A 25,306-nucleotide genomic window follows, 5' to 3' on the forward strand; every position below is an offset into this window, starting at 1 on the left:
GGATCCAAATGAAATGTGGAAACTGCAGGCCTTTGAGTTATTCAGGCCAAATGAGCTGGTTCAGGGAACAGACTGTGAAGGACAGACTTGTACTGAGCATATTCTCTCCATTTTCAACAGACTACTGGGATAGGCTCAGCTTTGGCGGTACTGTGTGACCTGAATTTCATAGTCTGCCCAGAAGCACAAATCAGGCTGGGAAAAAAATAAATGCAAGAATGCAGGAGGTCCTTGTTTTCCACTTCTTCCCTGTCTTCCATTTTAACTGTGTATATGAGAGAGAATGAGAGAATAAGACTGGCTAAAGAACTGCATTATGCACTGCGTGCCCTGAAATACAGAATATCAGGGAACGGAGGGATAGCCTGAGGTGAAAAACTGATGCTGGACTTAATGATGAATCCAGGTCATTGACTTGAGATCTGGCTGACAACATCTGAATTTGGGATATTTAAATCCAGGATTAAAATTAAATTCTACAAATTTTAAAATATGTCCATCCCACTTTGGTCAGTTTACAGCATCTAAGTATGCACCATATTTTAGAGCCCTTAACTATCTTCTATTCAGACTGCTGCAAAAAGGCTGTGCAATATTATGTAGTTCAATCCCAGTGCATTAACTTAAAATTACCTTTTACATACTTCAATTAACTAACCAGTATGGAATTAAGCTTGGAGTAAAATCACATCATAAGAACAAAGTGTAGGAACATGTTAGGCTAAGCTCAGTTCTTGACTTGCAGGCAAGTAATAAACTAGAAATTCATTTGCAATTATTTTAAAGCATACCTTAAAATTTTTCCTCTGAGTTTAGTAGAGGTGCTTTACAACCATAGGAAGACTGTTGGCTTCTAATGTAGTTAAGAGAACAAATTCTTATTGTAGCCTATGTCCTTAAGGTTTTCAGCTATGATCTAAGAACTCACCTTTGCTTTCAGATGAAGAGGACTAAGAGAGAATGGGGCAAGGTGCCTTTTAAAATTTTAGTTATACTTTGTATAAACCTTTTTACTGCAATACCATTACAGACTTAGGTGTTTACGCTTCTAAGGCAAATACAAATATTTCTTACTCTCCATATGTGTAAGTGAGCTAAAACCATTGAAGTTGGTGGGAGACATCAGCACTTAAGTGTTTTCATGAGAATACAGTTATATTAGATCTTACAGGAACCTATAGCACATATTGTTGGTTTCTCTGTAACTACATCTGAACAAGATGGGATTTGTGTCACCAAAGTAGTATAAAAAGAAGAAACCACAACCCTGAAAAACTTAAGAAGCCCCACAAAGAACCCACACCCTTGTCTGGCAATTTTTGAATGACCAAGGCTTCTGTGTAACAAACATGCAACCAGCCTTGTCTATCAGAAAAATTCAGAAATTATTTAAGATTAGCACATCTAACTCTGGGTAAGCAAGCGACACAGCACTATTCTGTTTTGCAACTCCATCTTTAAAACTGACTGCTCAGATTTCTTCCCATCCCTAAGCTGCATGTTTTACAATGGGAGAAGGAGAGAAAGGGTAAAAAGCGGGCACAGCAAGGGCTGACTACTCAATAAAGTATGGAGAGCCAGGAGCCAAACACCATAGCACAGCTGGCAAGGCAGCAGCCTCCAAAAGCCAGGCCTCCCCTAGCATCTGAGCAGGATCAACAGGAGAGGCCCAGAGGCTGTGGCCAGGTCTACCAAGCCTAGATCACCCGTCTTGACTCTACAGACCTGCCTGGCAATCACATGTAACCCTGGTTACTGTCACTAGAACTGATCCTGACCCATGGACTGATGTCGTGGCTGGACGTTGTCACCACAAACTGCCCTGATGCTCTGGTTGACTCTGGCTGCCATCGCCAGTGCTGCCCTGTGCCCTGCACACAGGTGTGCCCTCAGGTGCCGCACTGGGAGGCCCCTGCCCCACCTGCCCTGTAGCTGCTCACCTCCTGGTCCTCCATCCCTCAGTGAGCCCCTGGACTCACTGCTCTCTGGCAGGTTTACTCTGAGCCTCTGGATGAGAAGGGGAATGTGGATATCTTTCCGTATTTCTGCCCAAAGGCAGGCTCATGGCAATCATCCTATGGGCATTAGGTCTGACTGTTGTGATATGGCAGGGGAAATCTCCCAGCCTCAGTGAGAGGGAAACTGTGGAGTTCACATGGACATTGATTACAAGCACTCTCATCTGAGGCCTCATCCATATCCTCCTGGCTGAGTCCTACATGAGTGGGAAGGGGCTGACAGCATTCTCACCGCTGCAGCAGGTTATTGCACTGGGATCTGGAAGAACAGTAGGTGACAGAGAGGTCCCGAGGAATGACAGGAAAACACTGCAGGACACCATCAAAGACATTATTGATCCAGTCACTGGAACGAGATGTCTCAGAATTATTATGATTAACTGCAATGTTTACTTAAGAACAAAGGATCAATTCTTAGCTTGGGAGGAATCATTTGGTGGCATAATAAATTTCTCTGTGACATTGAATGATAAACTCCCAGTTCTCATACACTGGGAGAGAAAAAACATGTTTTCATGTTTTCCTCTAAGTAAAAACTGCCAGGTTTGCCATCTTTCTGAGCATGCATTCAGAAAATGAAGGCTGTGAGGGAAACAAAATGGATTCAAGCAGTGGCCAGTGCACTCAGCTTCATTTCTCAGACTCAGTGCTTTCAGGCTTCACAAGGGGAATACAAAACCCATGTATACTCCCCCAGCTCAAATTATTGGGAGGAACCTTTGTGAGAACAAAACTGGAGGTTCTTACAAGAAGGATGCCAGCCTACAAGAGAGAACTTCAGGAAAAATGCTGTAAGGAAGGACAGCAATAATGGTGAGGCTGAAAATTTTAAAAACTAAACTCCAAAGGGTCTGAAGACCACAGCAGTAATCCAACTAGAAAGTGCTGAATGATGGTAGTGAACTACCTTGATATGATTCTGCATTTGAAAAGACAATTTCTTTTGTTGCAGTTTACAGCTATTAAAAAAGTAACAAGAGAGACAATTTGTAAGAGCAATCAGAATCCAACCCTGCCCTTACTCATCAGCTTGTACTTGTCATGAACACTCACAGGAGACACAAAAATGTTTTAAGTGTTTTAGTCAGGGATACATCATTTCACCAGCTTTTTTCAAGCCCTTCCACTTCAAAAAAAAAACCCCAAAACAAACAAAAAACAAACAAAAAGCCCAAACAAACAAACAAAAGCAACAAACCCAAAAAACCCCAACCCCCCCTCCAAAAAAAAAGTAAATATGCCTTGAGCTTCATGATGCTGCAGCTTTGCTGAGCAAACATATGATTTTCTGTAATGAACGGAATATGTACCTGCTTAGAGTACGAGATTAAAGCGATCGTTTACTCTAAATGCTATGTAATGCAGACATAGTTTAAGATGCTTTATGACATCAAAGCAGAAAGAAATACTGAACACAGAACATGAATTATCTGTATAGCCCAAATCATACAGACATTTGATTTATTGCTTTGTTTTACAAAAATCACGAAAATTTGTCATGCTCCATACAGGAAGCTTTTCCTCTCACTGACTTAGTCAGATGTTAAAAATGTAATATAAAAGATTTTTCTGTTCTCATAAACACAACTTGCCAACAAAACAAGTTTGTTCTGCATGAGGTACTACTGGATCAATAAGTAAAAGGCCGAGAGGAAATGTAACCTACCAAAGAATAGACACATTTTGCTGGAACGATGTGTTGTGATTAGGTATAATTGGGCAAATGGCAGTGTGATCTCCAAAGCCTCAGCTGATCATATTCCCCTGAGTACATTAATAATTTTAGGGAAAAGTGCATTAACTATGCCTTGCTTTATTGTACTGCTTAAGTGGAGAACAGGTGTGAGAAAACAAACAAGTTTGTAATCTTTGCTTCCTTTGCAAATGAATTCTTAATCACTTTGGCTCTTATTTCCATACAAGATTTAACTTTTTGATAATTATGAGAGCAGCTTGGCAGCTTCCCTTTTGTGGCTCAGGTAAGCAGATTCAAGAGGCTTTTAATTCCTAGTACTAATACATATAGCATATTCAGGTCTTTCTAAAAAGGCAGATAACATCACACCTGCCCTTGACATAATAAGCAAAGATCAACAACACAATTGTTGCCATTCTAGACTTACTTGTACTGAGAAGCAGGTCTTATTACATCAGGATGAAAGCAGAGTATCATTTCAGCCTTTGTCATGGGAATGTCTAGCTCTGTGCCAAATTTTGACCCTTCTTGATACATCTGATCAGTATGCTGAATTAAATCAACTGGGGCTGAGCAGTCCCTACAATTTATGCAAGCATGAATTTGGAGCAGTGTGGATAGGAAGAAAGAGGAATGAGAGTGTTGTTTCAGTGCTTGTGTGCAATTAGATCTGATTATGGTTTACAGTGACACAGATGACACTGGTCTAGCACCAGCTGCCCCAATTCTACTCTCAGTACCTCCAGCTGGGTGACTGTGCTCCAACTCTTGCACCACCAATTCATTCTAAAACTAGTGAGTTCTTTGAATGAAGAAAAATATCAGAAAATTATCACCAACTGCTGCCTAATTTCAGGGTCACCAAGTGAGTATTTTAGTTTTCTCCCCAGCCTTTCTGCTCCCCAAAAGGCAGTTCTTCCCTGTGACAGATGCCTAAAGGAAAAATGCCCCCCTGCTGAAGACCCCTGGTGGAAGCATACATGTCACCCGGCCAAACAACTCAGACTTCTTTCTTTGCTCTTCAGTGGCTCAATTAGGAAGTTAGAGTGTTCTTGTTTTCAATTCTCATATGAGATGTGAGACTTAATTTAAAGACATCTTGTTCAGTCAGAAGCACCTAAATGGTCATTGATTGTTTTTCCATAGTTGGATATGTAAGTCTCTTTAAAAACACAAACTGTTTGTTATTTGTGTTCTGTTTCCATTGCTAGACAGGCTACAGGGTTTGTGTTAATATTACTGGAATAAGACAAATACAAGTTTGAACAAGTAAAGCCTAAAGTCTTACACTCCTGAGTACCAGGAGAATTGCCATGTAATCGAGACAAAATTGTTCAGGCACAGTCACGTTAATTAGAAACATCTGCAAGGATCCTGGAGAAAGCACATCTGGTTCGAAAATTTCCATCATCATTTGGATGCTGAAAATTCAATAACACAAGGACAATATTACTTTATACCAATTAAAGATAATAGGATGGCTATAGCTCCCCTTTGGTTCACTGGTCTCTGAACAGTACAGCAGCACCTGTGCAGTGTTAAGGAAACTTCCGTCTGACCATCCAGGAGCCACTCTGGCATTCACACTTGCATCACCTGAGCTGGGACTGAGGCCCCTTTGCAGTTTCTACCCCCACTCTTACAGTCAGACCAGGTTTCCTTGCCTGGCTCAGACATTAATATATTTCCTGAAGTAGATATACATTAAATAAGCAAAGACCTTTTAGCAACGTCTGGCAATATCAAGTCAGATGACACAATATCATTCATTTAACTTAATCTTTTCACTTGGGTTCCTAGGAGATAGCAGTTAAATTCTGCTACAGTCACAAACTTACTCTACATCTGGACAATTTCAAGGGTTGCAGTTGATTCACATGCTATAGTAGGGCTCTGCTTCTGCTCTCACAGCCAGAAAAAGAGGACAGTACCTGGTATCTAGAAGCTGCCACTGTTCCATATGTTGTCAGATCTTCAAAGGATCAAAGCAACCAAGACAACAACTACTTGAGCAAACCTGGCTACTTCCTTTGTGTTTAAATGGGAAAGATAACCCTTTGAAAATGTCACCACTTAACTGTAAATTCACTGTCATTACATTGGTTTTTAATTTTGTGTGTTGTCAATTTGTCAGGCAGCTGAGAACTCTAAGAACAGAAGTTAGTGCAGAAGAAAAAAGAAGTTCTGTTAGTTCTGTTAGTGTAGAACTAACAGAAGTTAGTTCTGCAGATTACAAAACTTGTAGTCTGCAGAACTTGTAGTCTGCTAAATTTTTAAGTAGGCAGGTCCAGACTATATCACCTTGGAGTCCATATTCTGAAGCAGAAATCTAAATAAACCATGATCTACTTGTAATCAGATACTGTTTTACCTCATGAGGTCCCCAAACTCTCTACTACTGTAGATCACTCAACCTGCAATTAAATAATCTGTAGCTACCTGAGGCTGAAAAGGACTTAATAACTTTGCAATTTAAGCTTGCTACAGAGTGAGCACATTGCACCTCTCTTGACTGGCAAAACTGGCTTCTTTATCCAGACAAGGGAAAAAACAAGCTAATTCAGAGCCCTTTTTACGTATAGTTCAGAGCTCCTCTGTAACCACTGCTGTATTAGGTCTGGCTGGGACAGAGTTAATGCCAGTGCTAGGCAGCCTGCATGTCTTGATAAGCTATTTCAAATGTCAAAATATGGGGTCATATTTTTGAATAAAAGCTATAAAATAGAATGTTCTGAAAGTTTTAATTTTGTAGTTTCCATTATGATCTCTGAATCACTCATGGAAATGCAGGCGTGAAAGCAACTCCCAAGAGGTTTTTGGGTTTTTTACTTTTTCTAGTTGCTTTACTTTTGTTACAGTTTCTAGATGTGTAAGCATTTGCTAGGATACCTATAGATCATCACAGAGGAAATTTAACAAAAGGATTGCTTTTATGAATGTCCTTTTTCTTCATCCTTTGGAAGTAATTCCAAACCCTGCATTCTCTTGTACCACATTCAAGGAAGACTATCACCAGCCATTCCAGGAGTGCATTCTAGAATTCCATCACACCATTTACCTGTCAACACAGAACATTTCAAATCTGATAGCAGCTTCAACAAGGAAAGAAAGAAATCTGGAGGAGAAAACTGTTTATTAAAGCCATCAGCAGTTTGTAGAAAGAATCCTGTGAAATTGCTGATATTTAACATATGTATGATATAAAATTGTGTTTTTGTCACAATTGACTACACCAAAGCTTCACCAGAGTCAGATTAAACATGAGTTTTGTATTCACCATTTTCTTTACTAGAAATTGCATGCCATGCCCACCAGGCTTGGTGAAGTCTACTTGCTCCCTAGGAAAAACCCCAACAAACTATAAATAACAATTTTTACTTCTCTTGTCATAATTTGTGACTGTTAAAGCATATCACAAGTATCAAAACTCTTTGTATCGTATCACTATAGCTTATTTGTGGACAGCGAACACAAAACTCTGATATTTAAGGGCTTACTTAATTCCAGTTACCGTCTATGAAATGTCTGACTGTGATTTTAACTACAGTTGGATTTTTTCCTCAATGAGTCACTGAAAATCACAGAGCAATTCAATGTAAGAGACAGAAAAAAAATCAGCTCAGTTCTCAGGCTCCATTCTAATCAAATAACCATGTGGTCTCTCAGCTTGGTGCTTATAAAAATACAACATACATGCTGTAGTTTGCATCTGCAAACCATTCTCCAGCTACTTTTAAATGTATCTTTGTTCATGCTCAGGCTTTGCTGAAAACACCCAGGGGAAGAGAATGACACAAAACCTAGGAGGCACACAGACTTTGTGCCTCACAGTCTTCTCAGCAGAAGCTGGTGTTAAATGACTCAAGGAACTTTTACTCCAGTGCTACATGTTCATTCACTCAGCTTCCCTTGAGATGCAGAGTCTGCCAGCTGGACTGATGAGAAGTGAAATCCACAAGAATATCACAGAAGCTATTTCTAAAAATCAATACTACTCCTGGTCTCAGCAGATACGTCACTGACCTCATGTGCGTCTTTATTGTCCCATAAAGAATAATATCTAGTATTTGTTCAATAATTGCAATTCCTGCCCCTAAAATGGCATCTGAATACCTATTGATTCTCACTTTATGATGTTTGCTCGTAAACAAACCCATTAAGCACCTGTGGAAGAGTCTATCGTTATTACAATGACTATAAAAGTTATAAAGGTGCAAATTAGATAAAGGTCATTGTTGTTATGTAGCTCATAGTACAATATGAAAATGGTCTTGAGCAACTGGTTGTGGAGACCTTCCCTCCACTCCAAGTCTCTCAGCTGCGCATCAAGCTCCATCTAAATGACTGTGCACAATGGGCAAGGGAGCAGTTCTATACTGAGTACTCCGTAAACTTCCCTCATATTAACCAGTTAGTTCACACAATCCACCAAGGAAAGAACTCCCAACCTACTGTGCTCTACACAAGGCACACATGGCAGCATACCAGATCTCTGGTGACTTCTGTGGTTAGTCAAGTACAGGCAGTAGCACTTCCCAGTTGTCTTCCAGCCACACCTCTAGTGCCATAAATCCATATATTTGCTACAGTGAAGGCTTGGATTCTAAGTAAGAGCTTCCAGTTTCACTGGTATCGTTAGTAATGGTTGCAAGTGACAGGAATAAAAATTCCTGTAGCCATGTGCCCTGCAGACACAGTGAGACTAATGGACAATACTAGAAAGAGTAAACTATATCATTAGTATTTGCTAAGACCATCCTATAAATGGCTTGTGCTGGAATCAGACAGCAAAACCTGCACGTCTTTATCCTTCTGGTAATGGCAAGTGACCAGCTTTCTTATAAGCCTCTTCTTACGAAAGGGAGGAAATCCATGCCAGGATAAAATGACTGTCTTCTTTCTTTCACATCCTTTTTCAATACTGTAGCAAAGCTCACAAATCAACTGTAACCTGGTCCTGATTAGCTTGATGCTGATTTACAGCTACCCAAATTCTTGAAATATCATATTTATGGCCAACGCAACTGACATGATTACCCCACCCTCTTGCTTCATCATTTCATACACCTCCAGGTGCATGTGTAGATGCATGATAGGTATAGGTGCACATGGAGAGGTATGCATATACACCTAGATTTCATTCTAACTCTCTTGGGAAGACAGTTTCAGATTTTACTTCACCATAGTACTTATGACAACAGGATTCTGATCTTCACTGTTGCTGTGCTACAAGACTCTTAAAATGAGTAGCTGAAAAGATAAAATGTCTAATCTTACTGCAGGAACATGGTCAGCAAATTTAAGCCCTCACAAAATGAGTAGACCAAATAACTTAGTAGCTATTAAGAAAGACAAAGGTACTAGACAGAATAGACAGGAACGGTTCATAAGTAAAATCCAGCATTACACACATTCATCATCACAGGCAGACAGGAACACCTGAGGAGAAGGAGCAATACCTGGACTGTTACCTAATTCAACCAGATCAGCTGACATGACTGGTACCAGAAGTTAACTTTGTTAGTTAAACTAGATTCCTGTTCAAAATTCCTCTCTACGTCTGATTCCAGGGTGCTCCTCCAGTAGAAGAGCAGTTCTTAGGTGTTGTGTATAGATAGGCACAAACACATCGGCCTTTTTGAGGTGGTCCTGCCACGGGCCTATTTCCCTTTCTTAGCACATCAACTTATACAAGTTAAGGGTAAATCATATTTGTGCTGCATCCTTAAAGCCAGGCTTGAGGTCACTTTACAGAATAATTTTAAATGAACTTTGAACGTTGTCTTTTACAACAGCCAAACGCAACAATAAGATATACACGTCTTTAATTTTAAAAGCTGCTATAGAAATATCTAAATTTTGAGAGGATGATGTTCTACAGTGAGGCACAAGGAACAGTTCTGGAACTTTTCATTCTGCTTTTACGTCCTATTCTTAACTTGTGCTCTCTGATTCCCAATCACTGGGGATGCACCATTTGTGTCAAGCCTTCAGGAGCTTTGGAGCCTTGTACCTGACAACTGAACCAGCCAGGACTGGCAGGCAGACTATCCAAATATGCTCTCTGCTGATTGCTTCTAGTGAACTGGACAGGAGTACTGGCTGCAAGCTGAGGATTGTGGACTTCAAAATCCAAATCAGCACTTTCAAACACTTGGTGCCAAACACTAAATCTCTTAGAAACTCTACCTCACAAATTTCCATCTCTTCACACCAAATTATGGCTTCTCTGTCATAATTAGTATGTCTTAGCAGTGACTGTAAGGGACAGGCACAGAGCAAGCACATCACCATGTCACTTCTTTAATTTCTATGGAAGTAGTGATCTTCTATCTACAACCATCCAACTGACTTTGCAATTTACCTCACAGTGTGAATCAGACTTGCTTCTGAAAAGTAAGCTGAATGTTTTCTACCATTCTAAATCTAATTTCCCCAAATCTATTCTTGCTATATGATGAAATTCGCCCCAGTTCAAACATAGTATTTTGGCAAGGTGAACTGAGCTGTAAATTTGCTTCATCTGATGACTGTTGGAAGTGAAGAAGATCTTGAGTCATGTCTTCAGTAGCTGCGAAAAAACAACAGGCTGGGGAGCTGGAAGGTTTTTTTGATGCTTGGAGGCATAGAGCCATGTCTGTTTCATTTACTGACATTTGTTTTGAAAGATCCTGGACTATGCCTGAAACAAGGGCACAGAAATATTCTTTCTGATGATGGCAATTTTCTTCCCAAATCACAGGGTTCACTTGACTAGAAAACTATAGAAATGATTCTGCATAAACATTGTGGAGATAATTACAAAATAAAGAATCACTACAATGAATCTATTGAGATCTTTAATTCCAAACTGCCACCCTCCCAGAAAGAATAAACTGTGAGTTAGTCTGACTCTTAAGTATACAATTAAGCCTGTCAAGTTTTGGCTGCCTAATATGCTGTTTAATATTGAAAAATCTGTCAGTTAACCAATATGTGGCATTAATGTCATAATGCTTTGGCTTTGCTTCCTCATGAACAATACAACTATTTAGCCGAGACAAGCAACATGTTATTTATACACCTTTTGGCAATAGTTTTAATGATATGTGGGATACTGCCCTTTCCTTCTAATATAATAGTTCCCTTTTTGGATTGAAATTGATGAGGAGAGCTGTGTATGTGTTCCATGTGGAATTTACTCAGTAATTCTATTAAGAGCTTCCTCACAAAGAAATAAATGTTCTCAATCTCCTTCAATACTCATCCTACTCATTATTTAAAACAGAAGGCCTAATCTCTCCATATATTAAGTTTCCTCAAAGGGTTTTCTATTAGTTTCAATGAATTCAAAAAATTAGGCTTCAACACTTTTATGTTTGCAGAACTATGAAAGTCTGGGCCTTACAGTCAGAGCAAAAGGTTTTGCCATTTCTGGAATTTTTGACAAGGACGTGTCAATTGAAGGTTACACAGCCTTCAAAAGGAATCCTTTACACGTCCTTACCATGTTCAGGTCATGCTTCAAGTGCCATTCAACATCAGCCAGCAGAGCTTCTAATAATTTCACCAGATTCTCCAGCCCAATTTCTTCCCCTGGCTGTAATTAAAGCTCACCTCCAAAAGGCCACAGAGCTCACATCATAAACAAGTGTTTACCACTACAGATCTTTGCACTAGGCCACAAGAGAAGTACTGTGGTGGGTGCTCAGTGCTGGAAGAAAGAGAACATGATAGATGAGTTACCTTCGTTTCCCCTCCTAGATTTTATATTCACAGCTAATGAAAACAAATAGGAAAGCTGTCCTTATTATTCCTCAAGGGTTTTGGTTTTGTGATGACTTGCAGCAAAACCAGCTGGCCTATGATAAGCTGATCTGCTGCCCATAGTGAAGCCCCCCTTGCTGGGTACGTTTACACAAAGGGATCACTTTTGCTAATACTGGTGGTGACCGCAGTAGGCTGCATTTCAAAAACCTCCTTCATGTGTCATTACATCCACTCAGAACTGTCTAGGTCCATTTACTTAGCAAATGAATTTTGGGGACTAGCAGATAGAAGTTGCTTAAAACTCTGCCTCCATTAATTATTAATATTTAATACAAGGTTTGTAGATTAGGTATAATATCTTCTATTCTAGTGACATCTATTGCCACAAAAAGCTGACAGTTCTGGGAGATCACAAGTCCTTTTTTAATTCTAAGAGGAGAGACAAACTTTCAGACATGAATGCATTTCCTTGGGCCTAAGAAAGGTTTGTACTCCTGAAGGCTTGCCTCCCTTGTAAAACTATATTATGGGTCTAATAATATACCGTCTAAAGATCATTGTGGCTGTACATACTCTGGCATTCCGATGTCATTAAAATCAAAATGAAGAAAAGCTGGAATTACACCTCTCACAAAAATACAATACATCCTTCTCCAGGGCAAACTATTTACCCGTTCTTATGCAGGAAGGATCATGTTAAGAAATCACATGGAAAGAGAGAATTGTCCACCTATTACTGATATCCATCTCCCTAATTTTCTGCCTGAGTAGTTCAATCAAGGAACAAACAGGGAGGAGTGATATAAACTGTGCTTTTACATTTTCCAGAGAAAACAAAATAGCTGATTTGACTCTCATTTCTGTTAGCAAACAAGTCATTCCTAATTCACAGCACTGTTAACAAGAGGAAGTTCAGACAGAACAGCTTAGATTTGCAGTCATTGCAAGAAATACAATTCAGGAAATATCCAAGAGGTTAAAGTTATTTAAAGAGATGAGAAGATCAAAATTACAGTCCTAGTGACAGTGTACAGTTAATAAAAATCAATTGGATGCCTTAAGTAGTCAGTGAAGGTATTTCTCTCATTCTTGCACACAGAAGTAATGCCATGTAGGTAACCTTTTAAATGGGAAAGATGTGTGTCCTGTGAGGTTCTACCAGAAACCAAACCTATTTTCTATAAAGAAAGGCTAACTTTAGACCAGAACAGATTCTGGTCTAACTTCTTAATTCTAAAACTACGGATCTGTGACAAAGGGCAAACCACTTAAAATTCAGTGTCTCCTAGTGAAACTGATAACAAATGCAATGAGCCATAGATTCCAAACAAGAGTATTTTTTATTCCTATAGGTAAAGAAAAGCAGTTCCCATAACAACTTCTATATTTCAGGATTCCTGGAGGGATGACTATACTAAAGATGAGCAATGTACTTCAGTTACTTATCTCTGACAGTGACAAGAGCAAGGCAGTCAAAATAAGATATAGAAATTCAAAAATCTGCCAAGGAGAACTTTCTGCCCAACTCATGGCTGACTAACTGTACAAAACATGTTTATATTCTTTAAAACAGAGATGAGACTAGGGTTAGCAGCAGATTTTCTCATTATTCCCCTTTGAGATCTTTTTAGGGACTAACTCTGTGGCCAGTGACAGCCCCAATGTGAAGGCCCCACTGCTATGAACACCAACACTGAGCTGGACAAGTGCTCAGCACAAGTGGAGGCACCAGGATCCTGGTGCCACATGGTGAGTGACTGCAGTCAGCAACACATGTAACACGCAAGCTGGAGAGGGGAGCAACATAGACCTCAGTCCTCACAGATCACGTGTATGGGTCTGACTCTGGTTTTGGAGGAGTTGTCTGCCTCCCAGTTTCTTCATTTAGAAGCACCTTGAGAAGCTGGGGTGCCCTTGAGAATGTTTAAAAGAAAATTCAGGAACTTCCTCAACTGATCTGACGCAAAAGATCAAGGGACTTGATACACTTGTGATAAGATACAGCAGTTGGACAAAGGATTGAGAATCACAGTGATGCTGAAATGCTGTATTTAGATGTGAAATGTGGAAGTTCAACATCTCTGTGCAATTCTAGAACCTACCACAGACTTAGATGTGGACTGGGAGCCAAACTCTGTGCTGACAGAAGCTCTGGGCAAGTCTGGGGTGTCAATGTATTTTTGACAAGACAAAAAAAGTATAGCTTGGAACACTCTGGAGTTTGAGGAAACAAACTCTCCCTCCTACCCATGAATTCATTGCAGTGCCATGAGTAATTCTGCAGTCAGGGGGAGGAAAGAACCTTTACACTCATAAAACAAACCTCCAGAAATCTTTTAAATAGAAAAATCACCTGTAGAGGAAATGAAACTGAAAAAATGTAGCTGGAAAAAAGCAAAACAGAACTCTAAAAGAAAGGATATCATATTAAAATCAGACAGTTTTCCAGCTGTGAAATAGAAAAAGGACATTTTTCATTAAAAACCCCAACTCTCTGAGGTGCTGAATTTTAAGTTTCTTCCTTTAAACAAAGCACTAAAACTACTAAATAAGTCCAAAATAAGATAAAATAATTCTGAGCAAAGAGGCAAAGCTGGCCAGGCTGGAAGTCCTGGGCATTGCACTGTGAATATAATTTTGCACCTGCTGAGGAGCTTTGCATGGGGATGTAATTATAACACAGTGCTTTACACATGTTCTCTAAAAGTAAGCTCAAAAGTGTGTCAAGAAGCGGATTTTAAGGAGAATGAAACCGGGCAGCTTCCTATTTCATCGATGCCCACTTTCATAGGGCAATACAGTAACTGTTTAAACTCAGGTGTTGTACCTGAGAGACCTTAGGGAGTTCCTACACCTAGGAAATTCCAAGGAGTTGTTCCCCCCTGTATGAGCAGTACTGTGTGGAGCAGTATGTTAAGTAGACAACAGGTTAAAGCCAGGGAGTCTTATTTCAAGTCACAATTGTATAATGCTTTTTGAAGCACATAGCAGCAACACAAACATGTTTTAATATTTAATGCTATGCACCTCATATTCTAAAATACTTTCTGTGGAAGCCTATGCCAAAAAAATATGGAACTGTGAGCCAGAAACTGTATAGTGTCATTCAGAATAAGAACCCAGGGTATACACTTACTTAAATCTAATCCGTTACATTTTTGCCATTGTCTTTCTTCCCTAGCCTAATTAATTATCTACCTCTCTACTTTTATTCCAAAACACATGCTTAATAGAGGACAAACAAGCTTGGTTTTGTTAAGCAAAGAAAACCTCCTTTTCTTTATGCTGAGTTACATAAAGTTCAACATAATCTCTTTAGAGAATGGGAAAATAATGGTTTCTGGGAGCCGAGCATGGATTTATGGAGGCCAGCAGATAACTGTGTGAATCTTAAATGCATTAAAAATGCAGCTCTCTGAGAGCAGTAAAAAAAAAAAACAACCCAAAACAAAAAAAACCCCACATCATATCCCCTAAATTACCTCAGAGCTGTTTGCATAAAGGGTCCAGAGGCAGTAGACTATAAGTACAGAGACGTGAGCCCTGCAGAGAGCACACAGCAACGCTTCTGTTGGACACTCCGTGTGCCTGCAGCAGCAAAAGGGCAACGGAAGCTCAGGTGCACAAACAGCTTTAAAGGACTTGGCAGATGCATCAAGCAAAAATCTGAAACTACAAATCAGGTAATTTATCAAATAATTTTCTTTTTAGTGGATTTTACCTTTCTGTCTAAAGATTGCTCTGAGTCAAATTGACTATGTGATTTTCTTAGGGCTGTTACTCAAGGATTTGATCAGAACTGATAAAAACCTGCCAATAAAAAAGGTAATGAACTAATTTTCTATTTGGGAAATTTGTAGGACTTCATAAAATTGTGCATTTCTTTTATGTTCTGAAGATATAAGATAAATGACAGCTACAGTAGTATTAAAGATGTATTCCATTCTACTGAAGGAACTCTGCTTACTGTAAAATAAATCCCTTAGCATGTTAGGAATTCAGTGCTAGCTAGGAGAAATAGGAAAACACTTGGTATCCGGGCAAGAGGTAATAGAGGATACAATTATTACTATGTTTCTGAAAAAAATATAAGGTACTTCCCTCATTTGTTTCCATGCAAGAAATCTCCCTGCCACACAGAGCATAGCTGTCTTCTTAGCCTGACAAATATCCAGCACATGGCTACTTTAAATGTATAGAAAAAGACAGCAAAAAACTAGTGGATTATTTAGGTTTGCCTATAACTAAGGGTGGAATGGAAGTGCTGCTAATCTCAGTATCATTTTAAAATTAACTCTTAACAAAGGGAATTGCCTGATGGAGATAGCTGTCTACACCTTGTGCATACAGAGTTCAAGGGGGAAATTATGTTTGCCTCTTGACAGAAGGCAGAGTAAAATCACTGTTTTTCAGAATGACCTGTGCCTCAGGAAGTTCATATCATATTTATTCTGCCAGAAAAATGAACAACTACCCGATTTTAATTATGAAGAATTTAGATGCTTTGAAGGATAAAAAACAAATGGAGAGGTTAATAACAGAAATGAGGAAAGACCCTAAGAGACTTCAATCCCTACAGCAGTGCCATATTTGTTTTTCAGTGTCTGCAAATATTGCAGTTATTGCTAGGTTTGTTTGCTCCATCCTCCTCCCCTGTTGTTCTCTGTCCAATGGAAGTTGCAGGAACCCCTGTCCCACAATGCCATCCATCCAGCTGCCACTGCTACTCCTCTGCTTGACCTCGTGTGGTGTTTGCTTCAATGGGGGACATCTCCTTCCAGAGGAGAGTGAGAACATAGGAAAAAGTCCCCTGGATGACATCCTTCAGAGATCTGAAAGCCTCATTCTCCAGTCTGTCCTCAAGAAAGCTGAAGAGGAAGAGATTAATAAAGGTATATATATCACTGGGGACACCCATTTGGTAATAGCATAGCACTTGACCGAGATCATTAGATCCAAGGTATGATTTCCAGATCTTAATCTTCTTACTTAGCACTGGAACTAAGGGGAAGGGAAGGATAAGAGGGCTGCCACAATACACTGACAGACAGTTCTTCACAGATGCTTTCTTTTCTAAGATCTCTTTGCTCAGGAAAGGCTGTACTATCACTAAGCAGCTGCTGCATAATAAAAAGGTAGAAGCTTGTCACAGAAAACCTGCTTGTCCAGCAGGTACTTCCCTAGTGAAGCTCTGAGAGGTCCCATGAAGGACATTCTGCAGCTGTGGACCCTGCACTTAATGCAAATTCGAGGTGGGGGTGCTGCCATTCACCTACTGCCCTGATCCACTGGTTCCTACCCCCCAACAGAGGCAGGCTTTTTCCATGGCTGGGAATGCTAGAGGCTGCTCCAGTGTCTACATCTATCTCCCACCTTGTAGATGCTCTGCTACCAGTTGTCACAGCAGCGGAAGATCAGACTCAGGGATTGCAAGAAACAGCACAGAGGTGCCTTCCAGCAAATAGGAGCACTGGGTCCTTCCATAGTGGAAGACGAGCTGGCCCCAAGTGCCCACAGGAAAAGCCATTCTCCTTCTTCACATCAATGCTGAGAATTGGTTGTGTTGATCCAAGCACTGAAATATTAAAAAGAGCCGAAGAATGAGTAAGATATACTAATAGTGTTACAACTGGTAGCTGGAAATACTGAGTTGGCTTTCAAAAAGCAACAGATTATGATTCTGCTCCACAAATTCCTATTACAACTTCCTTAGGGAAGATTATGGGGTTTTATTAACCTTATTCTTTTCCTTGGACAGAATCAAATGCCCCTCTGCTACAACGGCTTTCCAAAAGACAACACCCTGGGAAAAAGTACCTAAGTATTCTGGAGAAGAGACAGCATCCTGGGAAAAGAGATGTTGAGGAAGAGACAGCTTATGGAGACATTCAGAAGAGGCAGCATCCAGGAAAAAGGGAGATGGAAGATGACCTTGATGTCTATCTGGAGCTGAAAAGGCAACAGCTTCCCAGCAGAAAGTCACCGTTGGATCAGTTTGCATACAGCCCTAGGGCACAGCTAACCTACATGAATGAGTTATCTAAAAGAGAACATCCAGGCAGAAGATATCCGATGTACAAGCACCAGCGTCCCAGCAAAAGAGGCTGGAATTATGAGGTAGATGTATATGGTGAGAAACGCCAGCATCCTGGAAAAAGGTACTGGAATTCTGACGGCTCAGATGACACAGGTCCCTGCAGCTTTCAGGAGTCATTCACTTGTCACAAAGGCAAGTTGTTGCTTGATTTAGTAGAAGATGTTAGCAGAGACAGGGTAGAAGAAAAGCGTCAGCACCCAGGAAAGAGATCAGCATGGGAAAGTGAAACAGAGGAATGAGAAAATAATTGTGTAGCACTTGCATTTGGTGAAGTAAACTGCCAAAATCACCAAATCACCAAAACATCCCGTTCACTTCTTTTTGGCTTCCTGCTGCTGACCTCTGCACCCACCTTTCAGTGTGTTAATGCCCCCATCCAAGTTAATGGCTTTGTCACACACTTAAAGCAAAGGAACTAAAGAACCCATCTGAATGGAACAGGCAAGTACTGAGAATCTTCAATTTCCCCACTTTAGGAAGAGTGCTTATTTTCTTAGGAGCCCAGACTCCAAAATAATCCAACTGCGTGTTCCTAAATGAATAAAACAGGCTCTTAAATTTCTGTTCTGACGCTACTGAAGTAGAGTAACTATATGGTTTCCTCTCACATCAGTGAAATCAGTAAATAGTGAGGAAGAAAAAAGAACATATGGCAATTGTTTCAAAATTAAATACAGCAGGTTTTCAGTTCTAAATAATAACATTCTGGACACCTGAGTCCTTGTACACTACAATCTGTCCAGACAGTAAAGCACTATAGAGAGACAGGAACAGTTTCGACGGGAACAAAATAAATTAGTGACTTCATAGTTTGTCTTGGAACTGGCACAGGAAAACTCTCTTCACCTAAGAGGCTACAGAGTGAAAATGGTTAATGCATCTCTGAACATCTCAAGTACACATTGTGACCCCCCCTGACTGTGTACAGCCCACACAAGAACTCCCACCCTGGTGTGTCCACACTTCAGTCATGCCACTTGAAATCATGCCTTCTCCTCAGGCATTTAATAATAAAGCAAGAAGAGATCCTTCTCTTTCAGTGAGGATTTCTGATTTTTCTTCTCTCAAAGGAATGCTTTTACTTTCTGTGGTCAGACTTCCAAAAGTGTTTATTTGATATGAGTTATTCAATAAACAAGAATAGTCAACTCTGGTGTCCTTATTGGTTGTGCAAACACACTGGAATAATGTGAAAAACATACAACCAACTCAAGCTAAACAAAATAACAACAAACGGTATTTTTCTATGTACAATCTCCTTGCATGCTGGTGGTCAGCACATGCTTGTACTTAAAACTATGTCATTACTGAAGTGGAAGGATGATAGGCTCCCTTTTAAGATCTTTCACCTGTATGACACACATAATTATGCATCTAGGTTAAACTCACATCAATTGTGTCACACACTTCACAGGAAACTTGACAAGAAGCTGATTTCCTGTTTGTGGGTCTAAACAATAGATTTACTGATTTTTGCAATTGATATGCAGTTACTGAGCACACTGTGTTACTCATATCACTTCTTGTACATTCAAAGAGGTTATAGAACATCAGTATTTTGCTAAAATGTTATGTTTACGAACAAATGAGTATATTTTACATCAACCTTCATCCTCAAGATCATAGAGACACATTAGCTGACTTGGAACTCCTCCTCAGTTTCAGAAGTCAGCTTTGCAGAAATCAGTTTAGCTACCCTGAAGAAAAATAATTCATCATCTCACAAGTTTCACTGAAGTTAGATGCTCACAGGCTGATCAACACTTCATGTGGTCTTTCAAACAATTTCTAACTTTGGAGGTAATATGATGTTCAGTATGTGACAATGGACCGACGTCTTCTATTGACAGGGGGCTTCTAATAAAGAAGTGCTGAAACCCTTAGAGAAAATAGGTGCAGACATTCCATATACTTCAACTTCCTCCAGCATACTTTCTGTATATGATGCTTTCTAAAATGTTTCATTTGCATTTTATCAGGGAAAAACTGATTTATCTGAAGAATATAATTTCATATACCATTTTTGGCAGTGAATGAATGCTTCTTAAACCTTGGGGAACACTACTTGCTATGAAATCTTCAAAATAAGTGAAAAACAGAAAATAAAAAATACCAATTGGGTAAACGTGGGTTACAGCAAGGATTACATATTTCAAAAGTTCTTTTTTTTTTAACTCACTACAGTATTTCAAAATGTCCAGATTCTTGTTTTAATCAAAAGGACATTTTCTTCCAGTATCTGCATGAAAATTTCACCTCTATTTATTAATTTCTTCCTGTTTTCTGCAGTGTTGCAGACATACTAACAGGCAAGTACACTCTTTCTCCTACGGACATCATTCTCAGAGCATTGACTACCACAGGGGATTTCACTTTTGTGAATATGAAGCACACACAAGCACAGGTTCAAAGTTAAGTATTTGTCAGATTTATCTACGCCTTAAAAGCTTTTTGACTCTGGAATTTGGCTAAGAAACTAAGCAGAAAATAGACAGCTTTTATCCTATTATGCCATGCTTATTTGAATAGTAAATATAGTGCAATTTCTTAGCAATATGAACAACTTAGATACAAATATACTGATTAGTTATGACATAAGAATTAGTTAATTGCACATCTCTTTCTCATCATCTTATTTTTATTGTACACCTTCCCCTCACTGTCACTTTTTATTAGAACTTAGGAGAATTTAATAGCCATGCAAACATCCACAAGTAACTAGCTTTGCTCTGTCACTCACACTGCGACAACTGCAGAACCAGGGCTTACAGTTGCACTGTTCCCTGAGGAAGTGCTCTATCTGTCTGTCAGACAGGCTGGGGCTCTTCAGGAATGAGAACAAACCAGCAGTAGACTTGGTCCAAAGGTCATGGAAGTCAGTAGCAAAATCTGCAGAGTATGAATTAATTCCACAGAGCAAAGCTGTGCAATGGCTCTAATGTGGCAGCACAGTCATGCAAAATCTCATTTCTAGCTCTAACTGAGACTAAACCCACCTTGCACAGATGAGTTCTTTGTTGATTCCACTGCAGTTTCATATATCTGGGTATTATTACCAGTTACTGAGACATAAGGGAGCTTGATTTGTAAAGCACAGATTTCACAAGTGTCTTCAAAATGAGTTTTGTTTTTAATGGGTGGAGAAAGTTCATGTGAACCAGCTGTATAATGAACATTCCCTGCAACTATTTTCAACACCTCTCAGCATTACTGTTCAATGCCCCCTCCCAAACACTTATGAGCCTTGACCTCTTTGCTGACCCACTGTAATTAGCATGGGCTGAGTGTTTCCGAGGGACATGTGGCTCCAACAAACAACTTTATTACTACTTATAATGGCTCATTAGTTGAAGAAATTTTGAAAGCAGCATCATCATCACCACAGCTGAAGTAGAGTCACTGCTTCCCTGGTAACTCACTCAGTTAACATTAAAGGGTCAGCTGCAACTTTAAAGCATCAGTCAGGTCAGGACATAGTTATAAATAAAAAATATGATTGAAAAATTCAAGTGGAGAATGCAAGAGCGATGACACTGTGTGAGGTCTAGATTGTACAGAGACATGACACAAAAAACGAAGACAGGCAAATCCTTTTGATTCTAGGAAATGGGTTTGTGGACTATTAGCATTGAAGTGCAGAAGCCTCTCTTCCCCTTCTGATAAGAACAGCGTGAACACCCCTGCAGGGTAATGAGGAAAGGCTGGACAGAGAGACCTTCAATAAAACCAGATGGGAAACTCCTTGAGGAAAATGAGCTAATGTACCTGCCTTAAGACTACTTTTAGACCTACGTGAAGACATTTGTGCTTTGTCTCCTTGATGAAACCAATACAGCTTGTATGTACTAAGAAGGAAACAAAGGAAAGAATATTTGTCAGGTACCAGCCAATTCACCTTGTCTGCTGCCACAAGATGGAAGGAGCACTGGCTGAAGGAGGGTTACTAGACCATAAATTGTATTGGTACGCTAGAGCAGGATACCTGTTTCTGATACACACGAGGCATTCAGATACCAGTACAATGGAATGATCCCAGCCAAAGGGTGAAACCAGCTCTTGAACTTATTTCAGACACTGTGGTTTGAACTGACAGCCAGTGATCCAGACAAGTCAGCAGTATGCCACAGAAGGGTTGACTGAAGGAACACCTTCCTCAATTACAGCTTACATTTCCTCACTTTCTTCCTGTTCATATGCATTGGAAAGAGGGGGAATCTGGACTTCATAGATTGCACAAATACTCCTACAAAATGGAATGCGGGTAAACGAGAATCCAACATGCCATAGTTACTTTGTTGCCATCTTCTCTCTATAATGGATGTAATTAATATGATGCAGCATAGACTGATTGGTACAGAAAACTAGGGGAACTGATCTGAAGAGTCTGCCTGAAATATGATGGCTGATTTAAAGTAATTTTCACAGAGAAGCATATGTTTTGACCATGAATTCCCTCTTGATTTTGAAGCTGGTACTGTGTGGGGTGTCTGAAGAAGCTTTGTGAAAAAAGAAGAGGAAGAGGAGGAAAGTCTAGACAAATGAAAAATATAGTAAGAATTTATGAAAGGTTCTTTGAGTCAAAGCAGTCAAGACAAAGATCAAGTGATGTTGAAACACCACTTGAACAAGCAAGTGGTGTTGAAAAAGAGAGCAACAACAACCTTACAAAAAATCATAAATCTTTCCCTATCAAATACCAGCTGGTGGGGGTATTCTACTTATTGCTTTTAGACATGCTGTCTTCAAGAAGGGCATCAGTTGCTGCACAAGCCTTTAGACAAAAGAGAAGATGAGAGGCTAGAAGAGACAGCACCCAAATGTGGTGTACTTGACATTTGAAATGAGCTCTGAATGGAATCCAGGCATTGTGGTGTACGTCTCTTACAGTTAAACTATTAAATTAAATGTAAATGCAAAGAAATTCTGAATCTTCCCATCTCTCCTCTTTATAATTCACCTACTTTATGTAAGTGCTGCCACTCCATGGCACTCAGGACCAATATGACAGATTATTCAGCAGTGTTAAGGGACCAAACAAACTTGAGACAATGACTGGCTTGCAGGTATCGAAGCAGTTAATCAACAAATCAGATAAAAGGGGCTCAACAAGCTGCCACTCTTACAAACCATGAGGCTGTCAGTTTGGATTGATGAGACTGCAAACACGGTAAAAATCATGGATTTGGCATGGAAATGTAGCTTCTATCCTGTCTACACAGACCAATTAAACAGATTTGTTATGTATCAAAATGTTTAGTATAAGCAACTTGAGTATACTGAATATATGAGCTTTGGTAAAATGAACAGCAACATGAAAATATTTTAGTTCTCTGAACAAAATGAAAAAATACAGGAAATTTTAGGTCAGATCCACCTAAACAAACAAACAAAACATCTTCTCTGATAAATTAAAATAAAAGATCATTAACTTTGTAAGATGAGTTTTGTGCTACCCATTTCAATGTTAGGAAATTTAAAATTAATTTTTAAAAAATCTATCATTAAATTATAAAATTGAATTTAGGTAAATTTAGAAAACAGCATTAAATTAAATTAAGTGACCGTTTTGTTTAGGGAATATTTATGGAATACAAAGAACATTCTGAAGAACAGTCTGATTTTTCACTCTGCTTCCACTCTGTTCTATTGAACTCAATGCAGTTAAATTTCAGGTATTTTAAACCTTTTTTTCACTATGTTTGTGAAAAACATTCCACTTGAATGCCCTGAGAAGTAGACAGGCATCATTAGCATTTACCTCGCCTGTGCGGAGGTCAGATTCCATTATTAAACATTCCAAATAGTACTGGAGGTATTACAAGAAGTCGAAGAACACAGATGACCCCAACTGGAACATATTTCTGATTGAGCTGGGCCATGGCTATGGGGCCAACTGTGTCTCCCTTCTCAGCCATATTCCGAAATTCAGCCCACTGAAATTTCTCCTCTTGGACATCAGTAGCAATTACCAATTTAGCAACCGATCAGGTCCTAAAATTCACAGTTAAGAGTTATCACAACTCACAAACATATTTTACCACTTACTTTCTTACTGTTTGCAAAGGACCTTGACTGTGGCAGAGGAGGAGTTACCTAAGAGATGTGGGGTTTTGTCATCTGAGCTTTTATATCCCAGTGGCAGGATGAGGCAGTACAAGTCCGACTTAGCTGCTGGAGTGAGTCCTGTACTACTGTTTGCTTGCATTCATTCCCTGTGAGCCATTACTGATACAAATGAAGCCCCCAAGAGAACATGTAGAATTGCAGAAAGGTTTAATTTGTCCCCAAATACCTCTTCCTATTGCAACTAGCTGGATGAAGACAAATTAATTTTTGAAGCACTGTAAACCTAATTGCTATAGACTGATCTGAATGTTTTCACTTTGTGAACACTCTCTGTATGGGGAAGTGTGATGAGACTGACCAAATAACAGCTGCCAAAGTCTTTTTTTTTATACCAGCACAAAACTAGATCATGCTCAACATCTGTTAAGGGATATGGAAACTCAAATTTCCCTTTGGGGAAACTGATACCATTCCACACATCACTGTATCTGGCCTAATTTTGTAGTATCAGTTCTGTAATTGTCTCTGAGATATTCCCAGTAAGTCTAATACCCTCATAAAGACCCAAATCATATTGAGAGGTGCAGTCACTTCATGGGGAATGAGTTTCTCAGGAAGGGATAAAGTCCACTTATATTCAGAAACAGGCAAACAAGTGGCATTTTTCTTTAAAAACGTTGAATGAAATTTCTCTTTTCAAGAGTGATTGACACTATGCAGTGTTTTATCAGTACTTGAAGAAGATTCATTCGGTGAGATGTGTTCTCATATCTGAGGTGAAATGTGGAACATGCAAAGGAGCACAATTAACTGAAGATAGAGTGAAATGTTTCATTTCTTGTGTGGACCCCAGCATGCCATCATCCTCCTCACAACTCACTGCAGGCAGTCCTCACTGCATGGTTTGTATCCCAACAGGAGGCTACCAGACTTCAACTGTTCTATTTACCACTTTAATTAGCCTTTAACACTTTATTTTTGAAATAGAGCAGTTAGTGAAGCTGTGGAGAGACAGGGTTGAAGAAACAGCTTGCTGTTCTGTACAGCCTCGCTTTTCCTTACACACCTGATTCTTACTACCTGGGAACGGCAAGACAGGATGGATTGCCCGGGTCGACAGGGCTCGCAGCCCACGGGCAGGAGAAAAACCTTTACAGCGAATGCGTGTGCAAGGCACGGCCGAGGCCGCCACGGGCCCGCCCTCGGCTGCTCCCGGACGGGCTTGGGGTGCCATCTAGTGACCGCCACGGCTCCCATCCTTCACCCACCCCTTTTTCTGCCCGTTCCCTACACATTCGTGACTAATCAAGCACATGAAACAGGAACCAGAAAACTGAAACACCAACAGAAACCTCCCTAAAAGTTCTGCGATACGGATCTTGCAGTTCTTTTAGAGACACGTGTATCGCTGTAGTGTTCTTTCACTGCTCTTTCAACTGTTACTGAGTTGTAACTCACTGGCCTCAACTGAGGACAAAAGGACCAACAACAAAGGCAGCTGGTGCCACTTGGTGGAGCAGGTATGGCTCATCACCAGGAAACTGCCCGGCTCCAGCAAATCCAGACACCACAGCAGGTGAATCCTCGAAGACACTGAGCCTCAGGCTCGTTCTCTTCCTCCCCACTCCATCACGATCCGGGTTGAAAAGCTTCTAAAGGGCTTAATATAGAGGGTAGAAG

The 25,306-nt window shown here is 39.9% G+C and overlaps 1 protein-coding gene across 1 annotated transcript; it reads left to right on the top strand.

Moving 5' to 3' along the window:
- The first annotated feature begins 15,267 nt into the window (after positions 1-15,267).
- On the top strand, positions 15,268-17,799 carry TRH (thyrotropin releasing hormone). The gene is made up of 3 exons (XM_030956925.1): positions 15,268-15,288; positions 16,141-16,355; positions 17,222-17,799. Exons 2-3 carry the CDS (start codon positions 16,163-16,165, stop codon positions 17,797-17,799), a joined length of 771 nt encoding a protein of 256 aa, XP_030812785.1. The 5' UTR covers positions 15,268-15,288; positions 16,141-16,162.
- The last annotated feature ends 7,507 nt before the right edge of the window (positions 17,800-25,306 follow it).

The sequence above is a fragment of the Camarhynchus parvulus genome, chromosome 12, assembly GCF_901933205.1.
Source record: "Camarhynchus parvulus chromosome 12, STF_HiC, whole genome shotgun sequence".
Taxonomy (NCBI): domain Eukaryota; kingdom Metazoa; phylum Chordata; class Aves; order Passeriformes; family Thraupidae; genus Camarhynchus; species Camarhynchus parvulus.